This window comes from Pongo pygmaeus, chromosome 10, assembly GCF_028885625.2.
Source record: "Pongo pygmaeus isolate AG05252 chromosome 10, NHGRI_mPonPyg2-v2.0_pri, whole genome shotgun sequence".
NCBI lineage: Eukaryota > Metazoa > Chordata > Mammalia > Primates > Hominidae > Pongo > Pongo pygmaeus.
Genome location: NC_072383.2, coordinates 95331532 through 95352003, shown reverse-complemented (window position 1 = coordinate 95352003; position 20472 = coordinate 95331532). Strand labels below are relative to the sequence as shown.

Here is a 20472-nt window from a genome sequence, read left to right as displayed (position 1 = left end):
TTGTTTTCTATATTTTAGATATTTTGATACATTTGTTTGAATCTGAGCATCTGATGCACTGAATTTCAACACTTGAAGCATGATTTAAAAAAAAATTAAACCACAAAGGAAAAACTGGCAACATTCTAGACTGGGGATGGACTATATCCATTGTTTGAAAACCATTAGCCTGAGGGCAATGCTGGCCTTTCTCTAAACACAAATCCCTGCAGGTAGTGGAGATATTCTCTCTTCCTAGTTTCCATGGACCAGAATAAACAAAGATCTAATTTGAATAAATTGATCTTAGATTAAAACTAACTGAATTTTATCTACTTTTCTTTTTTACTAAAATGTTACTGTCAAGCTTGTATTGATGTTGTCATTTACTAGGTGGAGAATTAAGTACTTTACATTTAAGCTAATTTTTCCCTACGAATTTATATTCTACTTAATTCTAAAATGTCTCAAATAATATATATTAGCTCTCAACAACAACAAAAAATGTCTAGGAAATACAGAAACCAATGCTAAGAAAAAAAAACAAAAAGGAGTATTAGTCACCTGGCACCTAAGTTAAGACAATTAATATGTTAGCCCATTAAATTTGTCCATTTTCATATGGCTAAAGTACAAAGAGAAAATGTTGGTTTATATAATTTTTATTTTTTGGGGGAAAAAGTATATTCACTTGAATAGTCAAATCTTTTCTCTGGTCTATATTCAAGAAAAAATAAACTACATGAATGTTGACTATATAAAAGACACAGAGCTACTTAGTGCATTATGTTAATGATTACAGAGTCATACACAACATATCAAAATATAAGGCAAAACATGATTTCTAAAAAGATTTCTACAGCACTTTAGGAGTTCATATAGTTATGGTCCTTCACATGATCTAAATTTAGACTAAATACGCAAGTAGAATTTTTAAAAACACCATAAAAATCACAGACCTGGTAGATTCTCGAAGTTCATAAAGTTTAACCTCTTAGCAACAGCAGGAATTTTCCTAAAACATCCTTAAAACATGGTTATCCAGAATCTGTTTGCGTGTATCAAGCAATAAGGAGCTTACCACTGTCTATAACACAACTTGATAACCAGTTAAAAATGTATTCTTGATCAAGACAAAATCTAAATTCTGTATCTTACTTCAAGTTCTTGGGACCTACAAGGCAGCCTATTTAAAAAAAAAAAAAAAAAGCTAAAGATAACGATAAATGTTCCCTTCAGATAAATCTAAGTTCAGTGGACGCTCAGCAAACCTCTGTATGATTTAGGTGAATTATTTAAACTCTCCAAAACTCAGGGTTCTCATTCACATAATAGAAAATACTCTTGTTTTCTTGACACAATTATTTTGAGGATTAAATAGCATTTCTGTACAGAATCAGGTACACAGTAGCCACCACCATTTCCAGAAGTTCATAACTTACTTGTTCATCATTGCTTATGTACCCACCATTCAACCATCTTTTACATATTTTTTAAAAGACCCTTAAGTAACTACATTGAATTCTTTAAATGCCTCCAATTATTTCTGTGATAATACTAACAGAATTTCATTTCTTAACTTTCTATATCTATTAAATCTTCTCTTTAGAATATCATTAAGATATTAGCTAAGAATCCTGGATAAACAAAACACTGATTTACTAAATTATATATATATATATACAATTTATATATATAAATATATTTACTTGTGTGTGTGTGTATGTGTGTGTGTGTGTGTGTATATATATATATATATATATATATATATATTTATTTATTTTATTTATTTATTTTTTTTTAAGAGACAGGATTTTGCCATTTTGCCCAGGCTGGTCTCAAACTCCTGGACTCAAGCACTCCACCTGCCTCAGCTTCCCAAAGTGCTGGGATTACAGGTGTGAGCCACTGCACCCGGCCTCCAAATTATATTTAAAATAAATATTAACTTATTTCAGTATCAGCAGCACTTAAGTCATTAACTCCCTATCTTGTTCCAGACTAAACTATTTATAAGAAAAGAAGTAAACCAAGAAGCTTATGGGGGGAAAAAAACATCCCGGCAGTATAAGCAGCAATGCTATTTTTTCTTATACCACATTATTGTATAAGAAAGTTGCATGTTTGTGGAGGAGGGAGATTGTTTCTAAATATAAAAAACATACCACTCACTACAGGTGGGAGGAAGGTTTCGAAAACTTATTTAAAAGTAGTTACAGACAATATATAGATGAAAAGCATGGCTGTGTTCCAATAAACTTTACAAAAATAAGTTGGCTAGACCATAGGTTATAGTTTTTCAGTCTCTACTAAGATACTTATTTAATAGAAAAAAATTTTTTTGATCACAAAGAAGAAAAATCATCCATAATCCCACCACCCAGAGAAAAGCTGGTTGACATTTTGAGGGGGTATCCTTCAAGTATTTTTCTGTGTGTATGTATGTTTCTGTGTATTCAGTAGAGTATCAACAGAAAACCTGGAATCATACTTTATTATAAACAGCCATGTCAATGTTTTCTACTTGATTTTAATAGCTGTTTAAGATATGAATGGATGAGTATACTAATTTACCTAAATAATATCATGTTAGACATTTGGGTTACTTCTGATTTGCAAGTACTCTGATTACTATCCTTTTCTAAAATTGTTAATTTATGAAAAAAATTGTAATTCATTGATGTTCATGCCTTAAAGGTTCTCAGTTGAAAATATGAAATGACTATTTGTCTTTCTTCTTTTGCAAACTGCTCATTATTCTACTTTGCCTATTTTCTATTAGGCTATGAAGATTTTTAAAATACTAATTTGCAACTGCTCTTACATTGCAACTGCTCTCATACATTGTAAATACCTTCCCCATTTCATTTAAATTTTGTGAATTTTTGTCTTGCTTTTTGTCAGAAGTTTTAAATTTTTATACATTTAAATTTATCAAACTTGTTGCCAGTGACTTATAACTATACTTCTTTACATTTATGCTTAGAAAAGCCTTCCCTTTGCACAGATAAGAACATACATTCACATCATTTTCTTACTAGGCACTATAAAGCAGTAAGAAATTAATACAAACATCCTAACATACATATGAACATACACACATATATATGGCCATAAATATACATAGTGTTCCTTTGACTCCATCCTATCTTCTTGATTCCCAGGGCCTTATATCAAGCACAAATCATCTGTCACCTAAGCCACTACATAGTTATCCCATTTCCATTCTCAAGTGGCTTACTATCCATCCTCCACTCTGTTGCAGTAACTAACATCTTCAAACCTGAAAAATCTCAACATATTTGTCTTTTGCTTAAAATCCTTTCAATGGGAGGTCTCTGAGAAGTTACTGGTTATGGTGGTGGCAGAGTTTCTGAACGTCCGTCAATACTGTGAGTGCATGCGTGCATGTGTGTGTGTGTATGTGTATGTAGAAAAGCAGGCTTGAGACTGTCTATCTTTAAAAAGTCCCACACTCAGGGTTGGTCCTTGGCTAGCATCTGCAAACTTGGGTTTTGGAAGGGGTCCCACTGCCTTAACTCCTAAGAGTGGCTCACTCACTCTGCCTAAACTTATTTGTGATAGATATGGTTTAAGGCTGAACCACAGTTGAACACCTAATTTCCTTCTGGGAGTCTGGAATTTTGGTATGTGCTAGGCAGTGGACTCCTAGATATAACCAGCCCCCCAATAAAAACCCCAGGCACTGAGGCTCTAACTAGCTTCCCTGGTAGACAACATTTCATATATGTTGTCACAATTTGATCCTGGAAGGGGTTAAGCCCATCCACTCTAGGAGAAGACCCTTGGAAGTTAACATCTGGTTTCCTAGGGCCTTCACCCCATGCACTTTTCTCTTTGCTGGTTTTGCTTTGTATTCTTTCACTATAAAATAAATCATAGCCATGAGTATGACTATATACAGAATCCTGTGAGTTCTCCTAGAGAATGACCAAATCTGGTCTTAGAGATCCCCAACACAGCGTGTGAGAGAGAGAGAGAGAGAGAGAGAGAGAGAGTGTGTGTGTGTGTGTGTGTGTGTGTGTGTGTGTGTGTGTGTGTGTGTGTGTGTGTGTGTGTGTGTGTGTGTGTGTGTGTGTGTGTGTGTGTGTGTGTGTGTGTGTGTGTGTGTGTGTGTGTGTGTGTTTTACAACAGATAATAAACTAGATGACCACTAAAATCCCACGGACAACATTTACAACAAACTAGATGATGAGGTATCCCCATGAACCCCCAAACACACGCTGAGAGGTCAATTAACAGCCGTAAGTCCTTCATGGTACTGGTGTCTGTGCAGAAGGAAGTAGAAGGAAATAACAAGGAATCTGTGACAGATCTGAGAACAGAAGCAGCCCATAACAGCCAAAAGGTATTCACAGAAAAGCATGGTGGCCAATTTTACAACCTCAGTCAAAACCCAGAATATCCACTTCATTAACAGGTCTGTGCTACGGGTTTGCAGGAAGGTCAGGACAAGAGCAGTTTAGCCAGAGAATTCCAAAACTGACCAGCCAAAGTGTGACCCTCTCAGGTCACAGCCCCACACTGAGGAGATCTGCTAGAAGTGGAAGCAAACCTGAACAGGATGGAGGCAACAGAGCTGAAGGCAACAAAGGTTCACAGACAGGTGGAAAAGTAGAGCAGAGTCAGGGAACCCCAGAAAGCAAGCAGCCATTAAAAAGAATATATATATATATATATATACACATATATGTATGTGTGTGTGTGTGTGTGTGTGTGTGTGTGTGTATTATATATATGAAAACAATAGGGAGCTCTGTGAAGTTAGAAAAGCCACTTTGACCTCCTTTTGTCTAGAAGTTCAGGGAAACTAAAACTAATTTCACAGATATATCCCACACAAACTTATGAAAACAAAAAGAACAAGGAGAAAAACGTTCTCAACAGATGATCAGAAAGAAAAAAAAATACAAGACATTAAGAAAAAAACACAAATTTAAAACTCAGAAAAGAGATGTCAGAACTTGGGAAAGAATTAGAAATTTTTTAAATCTCTTCAAAAATGAAAGCTAATTTAGAAGGAATTCAAAAATGAATAAACACAACAGACAATACCTTAAAGACAGGTTAAAAAGGAAGACATTTTTAAAAATCAAAAAGAAATAAGAAAAAAGTTTAAAAACACTTGAGAAAAAATGATAAACCACTGAAGATAAGCAAAGAAAATGCAACAACAAAAAATCCAAAGAGAGAAAAAGAATACTAAAAATTATAATTTAAGAAAAATTTCCGAAAATAAAAAAAGACTTGAAACTACATATTAAGAAACACACTATGGGCCCAGGGTGGTGGCTCAGGCCTGTAATCCCAGCACTTTGGGAGGCCGAGGCGGGCAGATCACGAGGTCAGGAGATTGAGACCATCCTGGCCAACGTGGTGAAACCCCCATCTCTACTAAAAAAACTACAAAAAATTAGCCAGGCGTGGTAGCAGGCGCCTGTAGTCGCAGCTACTCGGGAGGCTGAGGCAGGAGAATGGTGTGAACCCAGGTGGCGGAGCTTGCAGTGAGCCGAGACAGTGCCACTGCACTCCAGCCTGGGCGACAGAGCGAAACTCTGCCTCAAAAAAAAAAAAAAAAAAAAAAAAAGAAACACAGTATGTACCTAACAATAGCAATACATAATGACCAACATCAAGATATATTCTAGAAAAATTACTTGGCTTTAAAGAAAAAAAAATCCTTTGAATAACCTAGGAATAAAAAACTAGTGACTTAAAAGGGTTTCAAAAGCTATGAAATCACATCACACGTTTGAGACCAAAGATAATAGAGTAACACTTAAGCTCCTTAAAGAAAATGTAAGCCTGCTACTAAATTACGTTGAAAGAGAACTTGTACTCTCAAAGAAAAGAATCAAAAATCAGAAGACACATACTTATGAAAACAATATTAACATGTGCTCATTTTTATTATAAAAATTTGGAAAATGAAACAATAGAGGATTGTTTAGGTAAATGATGGCAATGAATAATGAAATACATGCAGTCATTAAAAATTATGGTTATGAAGACTAATAATATGAGGATACCCAGGGTAGATCACTAATGAGAACAGGCAGAAAACATGATTGGACAAACAGAATGAGTATAACTATATGGATAGAAGACAGAGCTACACATAGAAACACTGTTAGAAAACATCTTTCAAATAGCTTTCCACTGAAGAAAATTTAGAAGATAAAAATAGAAGGAGAAAAGTCTTTAAGAAGAAATATACAGATTATCCATTTATTTTATGCCTACATGTCAATTATAAAATTGCTCAAGAACATATTATATAGGCTAGTCAAGTGTATACAAATACTACAGAAATATATAGAGAATCAAAGAAATGTTATCATATAAACATTTTATACCAATGCTCCTATATAACATAAAAAAGACCACTTCTAGATAAAAAGTCTTTGTAGTCAAAGTTTTTGAGTGCTGCAATTCTGGTATAAATATAACCAGTCAATGAAATAAACCAATTTAGAATAGATTCATTCTTGAGAAAACTATTATTTCTAAAAATATAATTAATATTTACATTTACCAGATCTCCATACTCAAGCAGACTATTAATGCTTACAAAATCTATACATAAAACATTTCATTTAGGAAAAGCAAATGGATTTAACATATACTGAATAACATATACTGAAATGTCACAGAAAATCTACATTTAAAGATCATTTTTTAATCTAAGGAATCAATGTAATAGATTGACATTTGTAATTGCTTTGGAAAAGGCTGCAGCTTGAGAAAGGTAACACAAGTTAACCTATTTGTGAGCCTAAGATGCTAAACTTGCCAAAGAGTGACATGCAATTATAACCTAAGTAGTCTGTCAGCCCAGGAGTTCTGCAGAAGCAGCAAGGCTCTTTTCCCCTGTAGAAAGACACTGTGATCCACATAAAGCTAATAACTTTAATTCAGCTCAGATATTTCGAAGTTGGATTCTAAATATACTCAGGAAATCTTATTTCAATATATAAAATTCAGTATGATGCAGATTCTGTGAGATTCCACATTCCTATGACTTTCACTAAGACACTAATTTGATCATTTTTAAAGATTTGAAATTCATGACTGTTCATAGAAGCAAAAATAGAAAAATTTATAATTTAATCATAGATGTGCCCTATTTACCATTTTTCTCAATAAGTAAAATTGATCACAGAAATTGGGCTTAAGTAATTGAATTCAATTATTCAGTCTGTTAATTAATTATTCAGTCTGTAACTCAAATCTGTTTTGACAGATTTGAAATTTTTATGAACGTTGTTTAAATGAACATGATATATATTATACACACACACACAATTTTTTTTTTTTTTCGCTCTGTCACCCAGGCTGGAGTGCAGCGGCACAGTCATGGCTCACTGCAGCCTCAACCTCCCAGGCTCAATCCCTCCTCTCACCTCAGCCTCCTCAGTAGCTAGGACTATAGGTGCGCACCACCACGCCTGGCTAATTTTTGTATTTTTTGTAGAGATGGCGTTTCACCATGTTGCCCAGACTGGTCTCCTGGGCTCAAGCGATCTGCCTGCCTTGGCCTCCCAAAGTGCTGGGATTCTAGGTGTGAACCACTGTGCCTGGCCACAATATTTTTAAACTGAACTGAATTTTGAGAAATCTTAATAAAAGTTTTTTTAATGAATAAACATTCATTAAGTAGCAATTCGATGCTTTGGGCCACAATCAGATAAAACAGGCAGTACTGCTTGCAGGAAAAAAAAACTAATTTGAAAAAAAAAAAAAAAACATTCCAAAGGTTTAAATTATGCTGCCCATAAAAGGAAAACATAAGTATGTAAAATCATGAAAATTGTCTTTCCTCACTAAGAAAACTGGGACTGCATCCTTACCAGCAGAAGCCAACTTGCATTTCCTAGCCCATGTATTCTGTTTTAATGGTATAACTTATTGAAGAAAAATGAAATAAAATGGTACACAAAACAAATATAACCATTTGTTCCAGGGAAAGGGGAAAAAAACCAACAGACTCTAGTCAAATTTTTCACCATGCTCTCATTTTTAAATCAGTCTAAAACACAAAATATGATCACTGGGGTCAAGTTGCAACTGGGTTTGGAGGGAACACATTAAACCTAAAGATGTTCAAACCATTTTAGAGAAGTAAATCACAAAAGGTATTTTAATGGATTGGTATTCATTAAAAGCTCACAGTAACAGCTAACATCCACTGACCTCTTACCAAATGGTAGGCAACATGATAAACACACTCGCCATCTCATTTAGCCATCAAAAAAAAAAAAAAATCCCATTGAAAGTATATTATTCTCACTTGAAAGATAAGGAAAAGGTGGCTTGAGAGTTAAGTAACTTGTTCAAGTTCACTCAGCTAGCTAAGATGCTTTACTCCTAGTGCTCTCCAAATAAATGTGGGACTTACCACGTAAAGCTACATCAGAAGATCCTACAGAGATGCAGAATGCCCAAGCAGGAGGCAGCAGGCCCATGAAGATCTCAAGTTCTAGTTTATCTGACCTTAGATAAGAGATAAGCTTTGAGCATTACTGTTTTCCTAAACTAAAAGATATATTTAATTCAGTTCCCTGTGCAAAGTTATCAATGAAAATCCTTTCAAAATTAACGATACAGCAACCTATCACATAGAATTTTAAAAGATACTGGTGTGAGGAAGAGGTATAGGTACATGTTGGACTCCTGCACAAAGAGACAAGAAAATAGTGTAAACTTTCCAGAAGCTTTTCATCCTCAAACCCTTATATATTCAGCTGCTCCTGAGCTAGATATACAAAAGAAAATGCTACCACTTCTGAAGAGCTGATATGTAAAATAGTCAATTAAGAGTTGTATGATCTGAAAGTCCTGGAATCTGTTTTCTCATTTGTAAAATGAGAACATATACCTCACAAGTTAGTAGCAAAGATTAAACAAGACAATGTAATTCAATGCAATGATCACAGTGCTGAAACACAATAAATGGTGGTAAGCATTCTATGCTGTGATAACCTCTGCTTACAATGCTCTCCAAATCCTCTCACCACATTCTCTGGTCCCTCCCCAAAAACCCAGGTCTGAATAACTTGGACTTTTCCTCAGGCTGCCACTGAGACATCATTTCCTTTAAAATGCTTTTCCATTCTTCCCAAATGGCTTAGGTGTCTCTCCTTTAGGTTCCCTTGGAACTCTGCAGTTTATTGCTTTCACAGCACTCAACATTCTGTTTGGTTAACTGTATACTTATTGCTTATTGCTACTTTCATTTAGGATGAATAAATATGAATTATAGGAGCTAAATGATGTAAAACTTCCAACATAAATAGTAAAATTTGCCCACAATATACAGCACCCTAATAAGATAAAAGATATCTACAAAACAAACCTTACAATTACTATCATGCTTGGTAGTAAACTGTGAATGCTTCTTCCAGAATTGGGGGACAAAATAAAGATGCCCACTATCATCACTTCTATTCAACACTGGATTGGAGAGCCTAGTCAACGCAATAAAGAAAAAGTAATAACATATATAAAGATTAGGAAATAAGAAATAAAAACTTATTATTCACAGATGACAGCCATGATAGTGTATAAACTGTAAATGCAAAAAAAAAAACCTACAAATTCTTTCAAAAGAATCAAGACTGTCCAAACTATTAAGTGAATTTAGCAGAATTTTTGGATAAAATGACAAAAGACAAATATCAACTGTGTTTCTCTCTACAAGCCACAAAGAATTGGAAAATAAAATTTAACAAAAAATGCAATTAAAAATGTATCATCAAAAAATCAAATGCATGGTAATGAATCTACTAAAAGATATGCAAGCCTTCTACAGTAAAAGCAAAGCACTGCTAAGAAAAATTAAAGCCTTAGATAAATAGATAGTTATACCATGTTCACGGAAGAATCAATATTGTTAAGATAGTAGTTGTTCCTAAATTGGTCCATAGATCCAATATAATCTTAATCAAAATGAAGCAGATTTTTTGTTAGAAATGGGCAAGCTGATTCTAAAATTCAGCTAGAAATGCAAAAGGCCCATAGTAGTCAAAGTGAAGTTAAAAATATCATGATTTACCATAAAGCTACAATAAGCAAAACTAGTAATAGTCAAACTAGACCAATGGAACAAAATAGAATGACTACTAACTAACATATACAGTTACCAGTTTTGCAAGAAGGCATTAATGTAATTCAGTGGGGACAGGTTGGTCTTTGTAATTAATTAACATTGGTACAATTAGATATCTATATGTAATGTAGGACCCTCTCTCACACAATACATAAAAATTAACTTGAAATGGATCATAACAAACATAAATAAGAAAGATAAAACAACAAAGCTTCTAAAAGAAAACACAGAATAGTATCTTCAAAATCTTGGGGCAGGCAAGATTCTTCAAGAGAACACAAAAAGCAACAAACATAAAAGAAAAGACTGATATATGAGACTTAACTTCATTAAATTTAAGAACTTCTGTTCACTAAAACACACACAAACACACACACACACACACACACACACACAAACAGGTACTAAGGAGTAAAACAGCAAGCCGTGGCTGGAGGAAGATATTTGCAACATGCATATCCCCAAAATGAATCTACCTGCAATACATAAGAAATTATAAATAAATTTTAAAAACACAAATAACCCAACATAAAAATGGGCAACAGACTTGAACAGTCACTTCACAAAAGGCATATAAAAATACACTTAACATCATTCAACATGGACAAATGCAAATTAAAACCACCATGAGACAGCACTACATAACCATCAAAGTGGCAAAAATAAGACAGATAATGCCAAGTATTAGCAAAAATGTGGAGCAACTGATCTCACAGCCAGCTGGATTTCACTTTAGAAAATGTTTTGGCAATTTTTCATAAAGTAAAACTGTATGCCTATGCTACAATCCTGCAATTCCACTCCTAAGTATTTACTCAAAAGAAATAAAAACATATATCTTAAAAAAAGACTTGTACAAAAATATTCACGGTAGCTACCTTGTAACAGCTAAAACAAGACAATTCACTGCTCATCAACAATAGAATGGATAAATGGTGGCCCATTCATATAAGGAAACACTACACAGTATTAATACAGTATGAACTACTATTCCATGCAACAAAGCAAATGTAATGATGGCTAAAAGAAACCAGACACATATGATTCCTTGTTTTTTTTTTTCTTTTGAGACAGGGTCTCACTCTGTCACTCAGTCTGGAGTGCAGTGGCACAATCAGAACTCACTGCAGCCTCAACCTCCCAGGCTCAAGTGATCATCCTACCTCAGCCTCCCAAGCAGCTGGGACTACTGGCATGCACCACCATGCCTGGTGAATTTCTTAATATTTTTAATAGAGATGAAGTTTTGCCACATGGCCCAAGGTGGTCTTGAACTCCTGGGCTCAAGCAATCTGCCTGCCTCAGCCTCCCAAAGTGCTGAGATTACAGGTAGCCACTGCGTCTGGCCCACATATGATTCCTTTCATAAAATATGAGGTAGTGACTGGAAAAGGCAAAATCAAGTCCTCTGGTGTGCTGGCAATGTTCTATATCTTGATTTTGTTAGTAGTTACACAAATGTACTTACGTATACATAAAAATTCAACAAGCTGTACACTTAAGATATACGCACTGCACTTTATTATAAGTCACACCTCAATTGTTTTAAAAAATTTAAATCTTTTACACAAAATTAGGCCAAAAGGTATAGTCAAACCTAATGTTTTCAGGAATATTCCTTCATGTCTGATTTTAATAAGAAAACTCTCTAGCAAGATACAATAAACATAAAAATTGAAGTACAAGAATATACATAGTAGTATCTGGTCTAATTTTTATGGTATTGAAAAGTCAGTCCAAAATTTATAAATTTGTCATGCTTCTAACACACACAAAAAAAGAAAGTTACTCTATGTCCTTAAAAAAGATATTTGAACATTAATGATTTTTTTCACAATAGTTCCAAAGTTTATGGCCTTAGACTTTATGTCTCTCCTTTATCAAAATACAAATAAAAAAGAAATCACCAAAACAAAATATAAGTTCCTGCTTTTATGACAATATTAGCACATTCTAAAGAGCATCCCTTTGGCAAATCATTTATCTTCATCCATAAAATGCAGAAAGCGAGATTACCTCTAAAGGCTATTTTTAATGTTCAAGGATTCTATGATTCTGACATTCAACTAATTAAAAACTCTGATTAATTTCCCTAAATACCTTCCAAAACAAGTCTTTTGTGTGACATTCAGTCTTATATCAACACTATATTCATATTTACCCTTTTCCAATCTTTTCTCACATTGGTCCTATATAAAGCCCATGCAATTTTCTTTCTCCTTATTTTTGTTAATGTGATTTCCTCCATATAAAACATCCCTTTCCCAGCTGGGTGTGGCGGCTCATGCCTGTAATCCCAGCACTTTGGGAGACTGAGGCAGGAGGATCACTTGAGGCCAGGAGTTAAAGACCTGCCTGGACAACATACTGAGACCCTGTCTCTCATATTTAAAAAAAAAAAAAATTAGCCAAGCTCCTGCTTGAGCCCAGAAGTTGGGGCTGCAGTGAGCCATGATCATTCCCCTGCACTCCAGCATGGGCAATAGAGTAAGACTCTGTCTCTAAGAAAGAAAAAAAAAATCCCTCTTCTAAAGCTTTATATTTGCCTAACAAAATCTTTGTCATCTCTAAAAATATTCATACATTCAAATATTTATTATACATCTTCTCCATGTAAGGCAAGAAACTAGAAAATAGACTGAGGACAAAGAAACAGGCCATGGTTCCACCAATAATGTGGACACGTAAAAAAGACTAACCCTGGCCGGGTGCAGTGGCTCATACCTGTAATCCTAACACTTTGGGAGGCCGAGGGAGGTGGATCACCTGAGGTCAGGAGTCCAAGACCAGCCTGGCCAACATGGTGAAACCCCATCTCTACTAAAATACAAAAATTAGCTGGGCATGATGATGGGTGCCTGTAATCCCCGTTACTTGGGAGACTGAGACAAGAGAATCACTTGAACCTGGGAGACAGTGGTTGCAGTGAGCTGAGATTGCGCCACTGTACTCCAGCCTGGGCAGCGAGCGAGACTCCTTCTCAAAAAAAACAAACAAACAAGCAAAAAAAGAGTAATCCTAATACAAGTTAGAAACAAATAATTGGCAAAGAGGCCAGTTTATATTGTCATAGTAAAAACAAAATCAATAAGCCTTAGACGTAGCTGAAACTCTCCAACCCTTTCAATTTTCCCTATTTTATTCCCAGATAGTCTTCTCTCAGCTGTTCTGAATCACCATAAGACTGTTTTATATCACTTACTCATAATACCATTTATATATCTGTATTATTCCCCAATATATATGAAACTTAAAAAAGACTTTTTCCTGTATGCTTTTCATATCCACTAAATTTTTTAAGCACTAAATACTATTCAAGTAATAATTTAAAAAACTACTTCCCAAAAGTGAAGATCTCCCATATTTTATAATAGTTATGGCCAAAGAGATTACAATTAAGTAAAAACTGAAAGAACTTGCACCTCATGGGAAATTTCTATGGCGAATTTTATGGAAAGTTAACCAAGAGTTAGGTTCCTTGAAAAACTGAATTTATTCTTTTGAACATTTTTTATAGAGGAAAAAAATTGACTTATTTTCCTTTTAAAAAGTTTCCCAAAACACTTATATTAACCTGAAATATATAAGCTTCGATACTTTATCATATACCTACAAAAACAAAAATACAAAACTTAGATTACTCTCTGCCTAAACACACTCAATCATTCCATGTCCCCAAAACAGTATTTATGAGTGTATCTGTCTTGCAGCTGACAAAGTCTGAGCTATGTTACACATTTCCATAATAGTAATGCTGTAGAAAGATTAATATCCATTTTTTACATTTAACCTATTAACAACTATTTGTATTTTATTATGCTGTATATAGTTATAGTCTAGAAGGATGTGACTATTTGATTATATAATCAAATTTATATACGCACCATAATCTAGTATGAATTAGCTTGCTATCTGAATATTTTAAAACACTACCATTTAAAAATAGCTAAAGTTTTTCAATCAAGCATTTCAAAAACTTAAATTCACAGTCTTATGTAAGATACAATTCAAAATCTATCTTACCAATTTTACTCTGAATAAACTCATACTGTACCTGGTTACTACCATGGCCAAAAGGAGTACTAGACAAATTAGTGGTTACACTGTGTAAAATAATTTCACCACTAAGAGATCCAGAAGCAATGTAGCAATCATTCCAATTGTATGTTACACAAGTTACTTGATCTTTATGATCCTGAAAGAGAGAAATGAAGTAAGTACACTGCCCCATAATCCTCGATCAGCCCATTTTCATGTTTCTGTAAATACCATACATTATGTATTTATCAATCTAATATTTGCTTTAACATTTTCCTCAAATATACAGAGAATTATTTTCAATAATGATAAAAATGGTCCAGGCACTTTACGAGAGAGAGAGAGAGAGAGAGAGAGAGAGACAGAGATTATGGACAGGTAATTTTCTACACGGCATTATGTCTTCCTTAAAGAATTCACTTCCTCTGACAAATAACAGGTATTGCAAGTTAACTATTTTGAGTTTCTGCTTTAACATGAAAATGGCAGAGAATATGCTAAATGAATGATGGAGGCAAAGTGTCAGAGGAAAGAGAAAGAGCTACTGTGAATGAAGTTGGCAGAGGAAGCTTTATGGAAGACATAAAGCTGGAGTTCAACCTTAGAGAAAAGAGAAAAATCATGGGAAGGGGAAAGAAACCAGACATTGCAAAACGGAGGAGTGGGAAAAACAAATGAGCAAGGCATCTGTGAGATAACAGAAGCTGCTTCCATTTGCTGAGAACCTACTAGTGCTGGGAGCTTTATATATTATTTAATGCTTAGAAAAGCCTGAGGGGCAAGGTCATTTTGCCCATTTTATAAACGAAGTACATGAGACACTGAGAGGTTAAGAAACCTGCGCAAGCTCACGTAATTGCTAAGTGACAGGGCCAGGATTCAATTCCATGTCAAACTCCAAAGCCTCTCTTCCTTCCACTATACCAGGCTGCCTCTCAAATCCAATTAGAAATACACTTTGAGGAAGTAAAACTTTCAGGTTTTAAACAAACTGAGTTCACAAGGACTATGTTTTCCAACATCAAATTAGAGATGTCTAGCAGGAGCAGAGAAAAGTGACCAAAATTGGAAGAAGAGTTTTTAACAGGAAGATGCCATATCTCAATAATACCAACAAACTAAGCCCTGTATCTAGTAATTATTTATGTAATAGCAAGAATAATAGCTATGATTTTCCACTTATATTACAACTTTTTCAAGTGGTCCTTCAAGTATTTTCAGAGATTTCTTTACCTATTATTCCTTTCCCAAAACCATGGAACACTTGCTATCTTGAGGAAAAAATGTTTGATGAAAAGAAAAAAGGAAGAGCAGACATTTTGGGTATCGTTCTCATTTGGGAAATTAAGAACATGGAGTCCAATGTAATTTCTATGACTTTATAAAGAGGTAAGTGTCTTCCTAATTTCAACTGTGGAGAATAAGTCATTCAGCAAACATTTACTAAGTGCCAGAAATTGTGTTAATCACCAGGGAGAGGACTGTAGAGATCCAAAGGTAAAACATTAGATTTCCCACTATCATAAGTAGTCAAAATATTCATTAACAGAATGAATGAGGGAGCTAAACATTATGAATTTCACACCGAAAAGACAGGAACCATCCAGAGTAATTGGGAAAGCTGAAAATGGAAAAAACCATCAAATTTTGCCATGCAGAGATGGGGTAAGTGAAGCTTATATGGGTGATGGGTTAAAGAAAGTTCTTCTTCTGTGTATGCATGTAGATATAAATATGTTTATATTTTTCGTATTAAAACTTTTTTAAGACAAAAATTAATTTCAAGATCAACTTCTAAATATTAAAAAGACAATATAATGAAAAGTAGAATTCCAAAAAAAAACCATAGACTTTCTTGTGCTGAATATTTTTATTTTCTGAAACTACAAAAAGCTAATTATTAAAGAAACATTAATTGTAAATAGTAAATTAGTTTACAAAATATTACCAAGTTAAAAATACAAACACACACACACAAAAAAACACAAACAAGAGCAGCAAATATACTACGTAACTAAAAAGCTGACCCTCCAACTCTGATTACTATATTGAATACTATCATCACAAAACAACTCTCATTTTTTCCAGCTTGCCCTAAGGAAAGATCCCTGATGACCACAAACCATTGTTTAGAAAAAAATGAGTGAAGTGGTTCATTCAAATAAGAGTAGAACTAAATGAAAAAACAAGAAAAAAGTTTTAAATGTTGATCATATGCATTAATGCTATACATGTAAGCAAAAAGACATAAAAACAAGTTTTTGGCTAAATAGCACCTTTATTTTCCCTAACAAATCTTAGTTCAATTCTGAAGCCTCTTATTTTTATCATAAAAGCTCAAAAATAAAAGCTTGGTAAGTACTCTAAATGCATTAAGATATCCATTTTTTCGTGAAGATTTTTTTTTAATTGCTTACCTTAAGAGATCGATGAACTCTTTTTGATTTTAAATCCCAAATATTAACAGTGTTATTTAGGCCTCCGCTTACCAAATACATAGATGTAGAATTTAAATTGACACATGTCTGCTTTTGCTATTTTAAAAAAAAAAAAAAAAGTTACCTTAATTTAACAGAGCCCAGATCTGACTTTCAGGTCTCATCCAACACTTAGTAAGCATATGATAAATACTGGTTAAATTAAATACTATAAACATGCTAATCTTGTACTAAAGAGCCACTCTCTCATTGTCTTTCTTCCACATGGATCCAACAGCTTTTAAGGGGGTCAAAAATGCTTCAAGGAAATCAAATAGATTTGTGTTCACTTCTGTGGACCGGTGACGACACAGGAAGCTTAAACACTGGCAGTCCTGGTCTCCCATCAGGGCTTGTTTGCCTATCCTATCTCCCCTTGATAAAGCCTGCTCTTATATTTCCACAGAATATCCTACATTAAAATCAATCACCAGCTCAAAAATGCTAAAAATAGAAGAGACTTTAAAAGAATTTCCAGTTTACAGCCCTCATTTTACCGATGGGTAAGTTTTTTTTTAAGAAGTCAAGATACTTGCCCTAAGTCTTCCAGCAAATCTCCCTGTTAAGGAGACCAAGTCTCAGACATCAGGTCATCAAAGCCTGACCTCAACTGTTCCCCATCTCTGTAAAGACACCATCCAGTTTCTCAAGATTAAAAACTGAGAAACTGGTTATCCGTTTCTCAGAATAACCCTTGATTTCTTGTTCTCCCTCCCCTCCAATCTATCAGTAAGCTCTCTAAACTCCAACCCAAGAATGAATCCCACATGGGCTCCCCTTTATCTATAGCTACTACTAACACTAACCCAAACCTTACCAAACTACGACAGCAGCTTCCTAACTGGTTTCTCTGTTTCCACTCCTGCTCTCCTGTATTCCATCCTTCATAAGCAGGGTGGACTTTAAAAACGTAAATCAGATCATGTCTCCTTCCTGTTTAAAAATCTTCAACGGCTTCCAATCACACTAAGAATAAACTCCATTTACCTGGCTTTTGAAGTCCTATTATTTGGGCCCTACCTCATCTGTTACCATTTTCTCCCTCATCCACTAATTCTCCAGCCATACTGACCTTCCATTCCTTAAATATACAACCCTATATTTGCCTCAAGGCTTCTACACAGCTATTCTCCTTGCCTAGAAAGCTAAATTCGCTGAACCCTGTTTGGAAGACTTTCTCGTCAACAGGTATCAACTTAAGTGCCACCACACTTCAAGGGACCTCCATTGGCTACCTAATGTAACTTGCTATCACAATATCTTATTTTAGTTATCTGCATGATAACTTACCAATATCTGGGTATTTTTTGTTTACTAGTTTACTGCCTGTCCCCTGCCAGAACGTCAGTTTCACTAGCACAAGGCCCATACCCATGCTCCATCTTTATAGAATGGCTAAAAATACAGATGTTGTCAAGTTCTTCTCAACGAGTATCTTTGAGTGTCACCAATTTGGTGGTGCCATCAGTAACTATGCTACACAGAACAGTGTTGCATTTTTTTCCTATGTAACCTTTAGATGCACTACGAAGTTACATTAGTTGTAACTTCCACAGTGCATCCTTGGATTCTTCAAATTCAAAGGAGACATTTTATGACTTCAATAAAAGTTAAAAGGCAAGCTATGTAGGTTTAGGCAAATCATCTCACCTTTCTGAGCCTATGTTTCTGCATTTGAGAAATGAAAGGTGAAGACTAGATCTACTGTTCTTACTTTGAGAATCCATGCTTCTCAAAAATATCCTCTGCTCAAAAGAGATTCTTTAAAGGGTGCATATGATCCCCTTCCTCTAGCCCTTCCCCCATTGCATGTTCAAATACTATAAACATGCTAATCTTGTACTAAAGAGCCACTCTCTTACTGTCTTTCTTCCACATGGATCCAACGGCTTTTAAGGGGGTCAAAAATGCTTCAAGGAAATCAAATAGATTTGTGTTCAAGTCTGTGGACCCCAGGGTTCCTTCTAGCTCTGAAATTTTGACCAAGAGTATCAACTAACATATAAAAATAGCAAGATGCACACAACATCAATGTTTCAGTATAGTTGCTGTAATTCTCCTGCAGATACCATTCTAGGAATTGACTTTGGTTGAGGGAGACTAAAAAGATTCAGAGTCTGGTTGTCACTGCAAATCAGGACAGTTTGCTAAGAGCTATCAAAACAGCCTTTAAATAAAACAGAAAAAGATGGTGTCCATTGAAGATCAATATATTGGGACTCCAATCATCAGAACAACTACAATTACTCTTAAGCGCTCAAAATAAAAATTATATTTAGAGCTGGCTAACCCTATTGATAGGTCTTTTTTATGATAATGTATTATTAATGCAACTAATGAACTTAAATAATTAAAGGAAATTGTGTGGTTATTACAGGAATCCTGTACTGCTCAAGGTGCAAGGCAAAGGTACATTCTACTTTAAAGAGGTGAAACACAAAATCAAAGAAAATAAATATGAACTTAAAGTTCTACTGTAAAATTTTAAAATGAGTAGGATCATAATTTATTTTCTCAAGTAGAAAAGGTCTATGCCTCAAATAATACATGAGTAAGAGGACTTGGAAGTTACAAAAAGGTTATTAGCACATTAATATGTTACTTTAAACATTACCAGTAAAAGCTAAAAAACCAATGTTTGCAAATATTTTCATAACTAAATTAAAATAGATTGAAAATTTGAACTCAACTAATCTTACTTTTATCCAACAGCATTATGATACAATTTGTTAACTATGGGAAAGAGGGCTAAGAATCATAGCAACTAATTTGGAATATTCACAAAACTCTTAGAATTATGTCACACTTGTAAATGCCATGTGTTATTTTTATACTTTAAAAAAAAAAGCTCCCAAATACTGATTTACTGATTCTAAGGCATAATGCATAACAGTAGTACACATATATAGTGGTAGAGTAGAAGTTGAAATTGTTTTGATGCTGACATTAACAAATGTTTTTTGAACATCTTAGGATACAAAGATCCAAAGATGGTTAAGATGTTTTGCCTGCCCTTGAAGACTTCAGTCTGCCTTTTATCGACCAGAGACATTCTATGCCTTGATTTTGCTTAAGTCAGGCTAAACAGAGTGCCTCAAACTCCATTTTCTACTGTTAGCAGATATTCCCTCTGTCCCAGACTCCAACATCTGTGGGTTAGAACTGAAGTTCAGGTCAATCCCACTGGATACCTTTAGGAGAGGATTGATAAAAATCATGAGTCCTCTTTAAATTAGTTGAGCTTTTATTCAGTTGTCCTGCTGTTTTCTTTCTAATTGGGCTACTTTATCTATCCCAGTGTGTAAAATTATGACAATTCATAATAATTTAAGATCTGCTAGAAAAACTTTGAAACTAAAAAAAAAAAAAAAGCTATCAACTACTCATACCTTTTTATTTAAATCTTATCTTATTTAAAAAAGAAATAGCTTTCAAAGAGTGTGTGACTAGAAATGAAGAAGCCAGTATTATCCTTAATCAGAGGGATTAACTTATGAAACAAAAGGATAGGCTGGGTGCCGTGGCTCACGCCTGTAATCCCAGCACTTTGGGAGGCCGAGGCGGGCAGATCATGAGGTCAGGAGTTCAAGACCAGCCTGGCCAACATGGTGAAACCCCGTCTCTACTAAAAATACAAAAATTAGCCAGGCATGGTGGTGGACACCTGTAATTCCTGCTACTTGAGAGGCAGGAGAATCGCTTGAACTGGGGAGGCAGAGGCTGCAGTGAGCCAAGATTGCACCATTGCACTCCAGCCTGGGCAACAGAGCGAGACTCCATCTCAAAAGAAAAAAAAAACAAGGATAAGGCAACAGTACGTAGTGAGAGCTTCATTTAAACGCCCTGGG

The 20472-nt window shown here is 34.7% G+C and overlaps 1 protein-coding gene across 4 annotated transcripts in view; it reads right to left on the bottom strand.

Annotated features, from left to right (window-relative positions):
• Positions 1–20472, bottom strand: part of NEDD1 (NEDD1 gamma-tubulin ring complex targeting factor) — a 46010-nt gene that overhangs the window by 19368 nt on the left and 6170 nt on the right. For all 4 annotated transcript variants that reach the window (XM_054445389.2, XM_054445390.2, XM_063646601.1 and 1 more), the window contains 2 exons: positions 16565–16681; positions 14164–14304 (listed from right to left, as the gene is read on the bottom strand). In XM_054445389.2, the coding sequence (XP_054301364.1) occupies positions 14164–14304; positions 16565–16681 (258 nt within the window). The remainder of the gene's footprint in view (positions 1–14163; positions 14305–16564; positions 16682–20472) is intronic.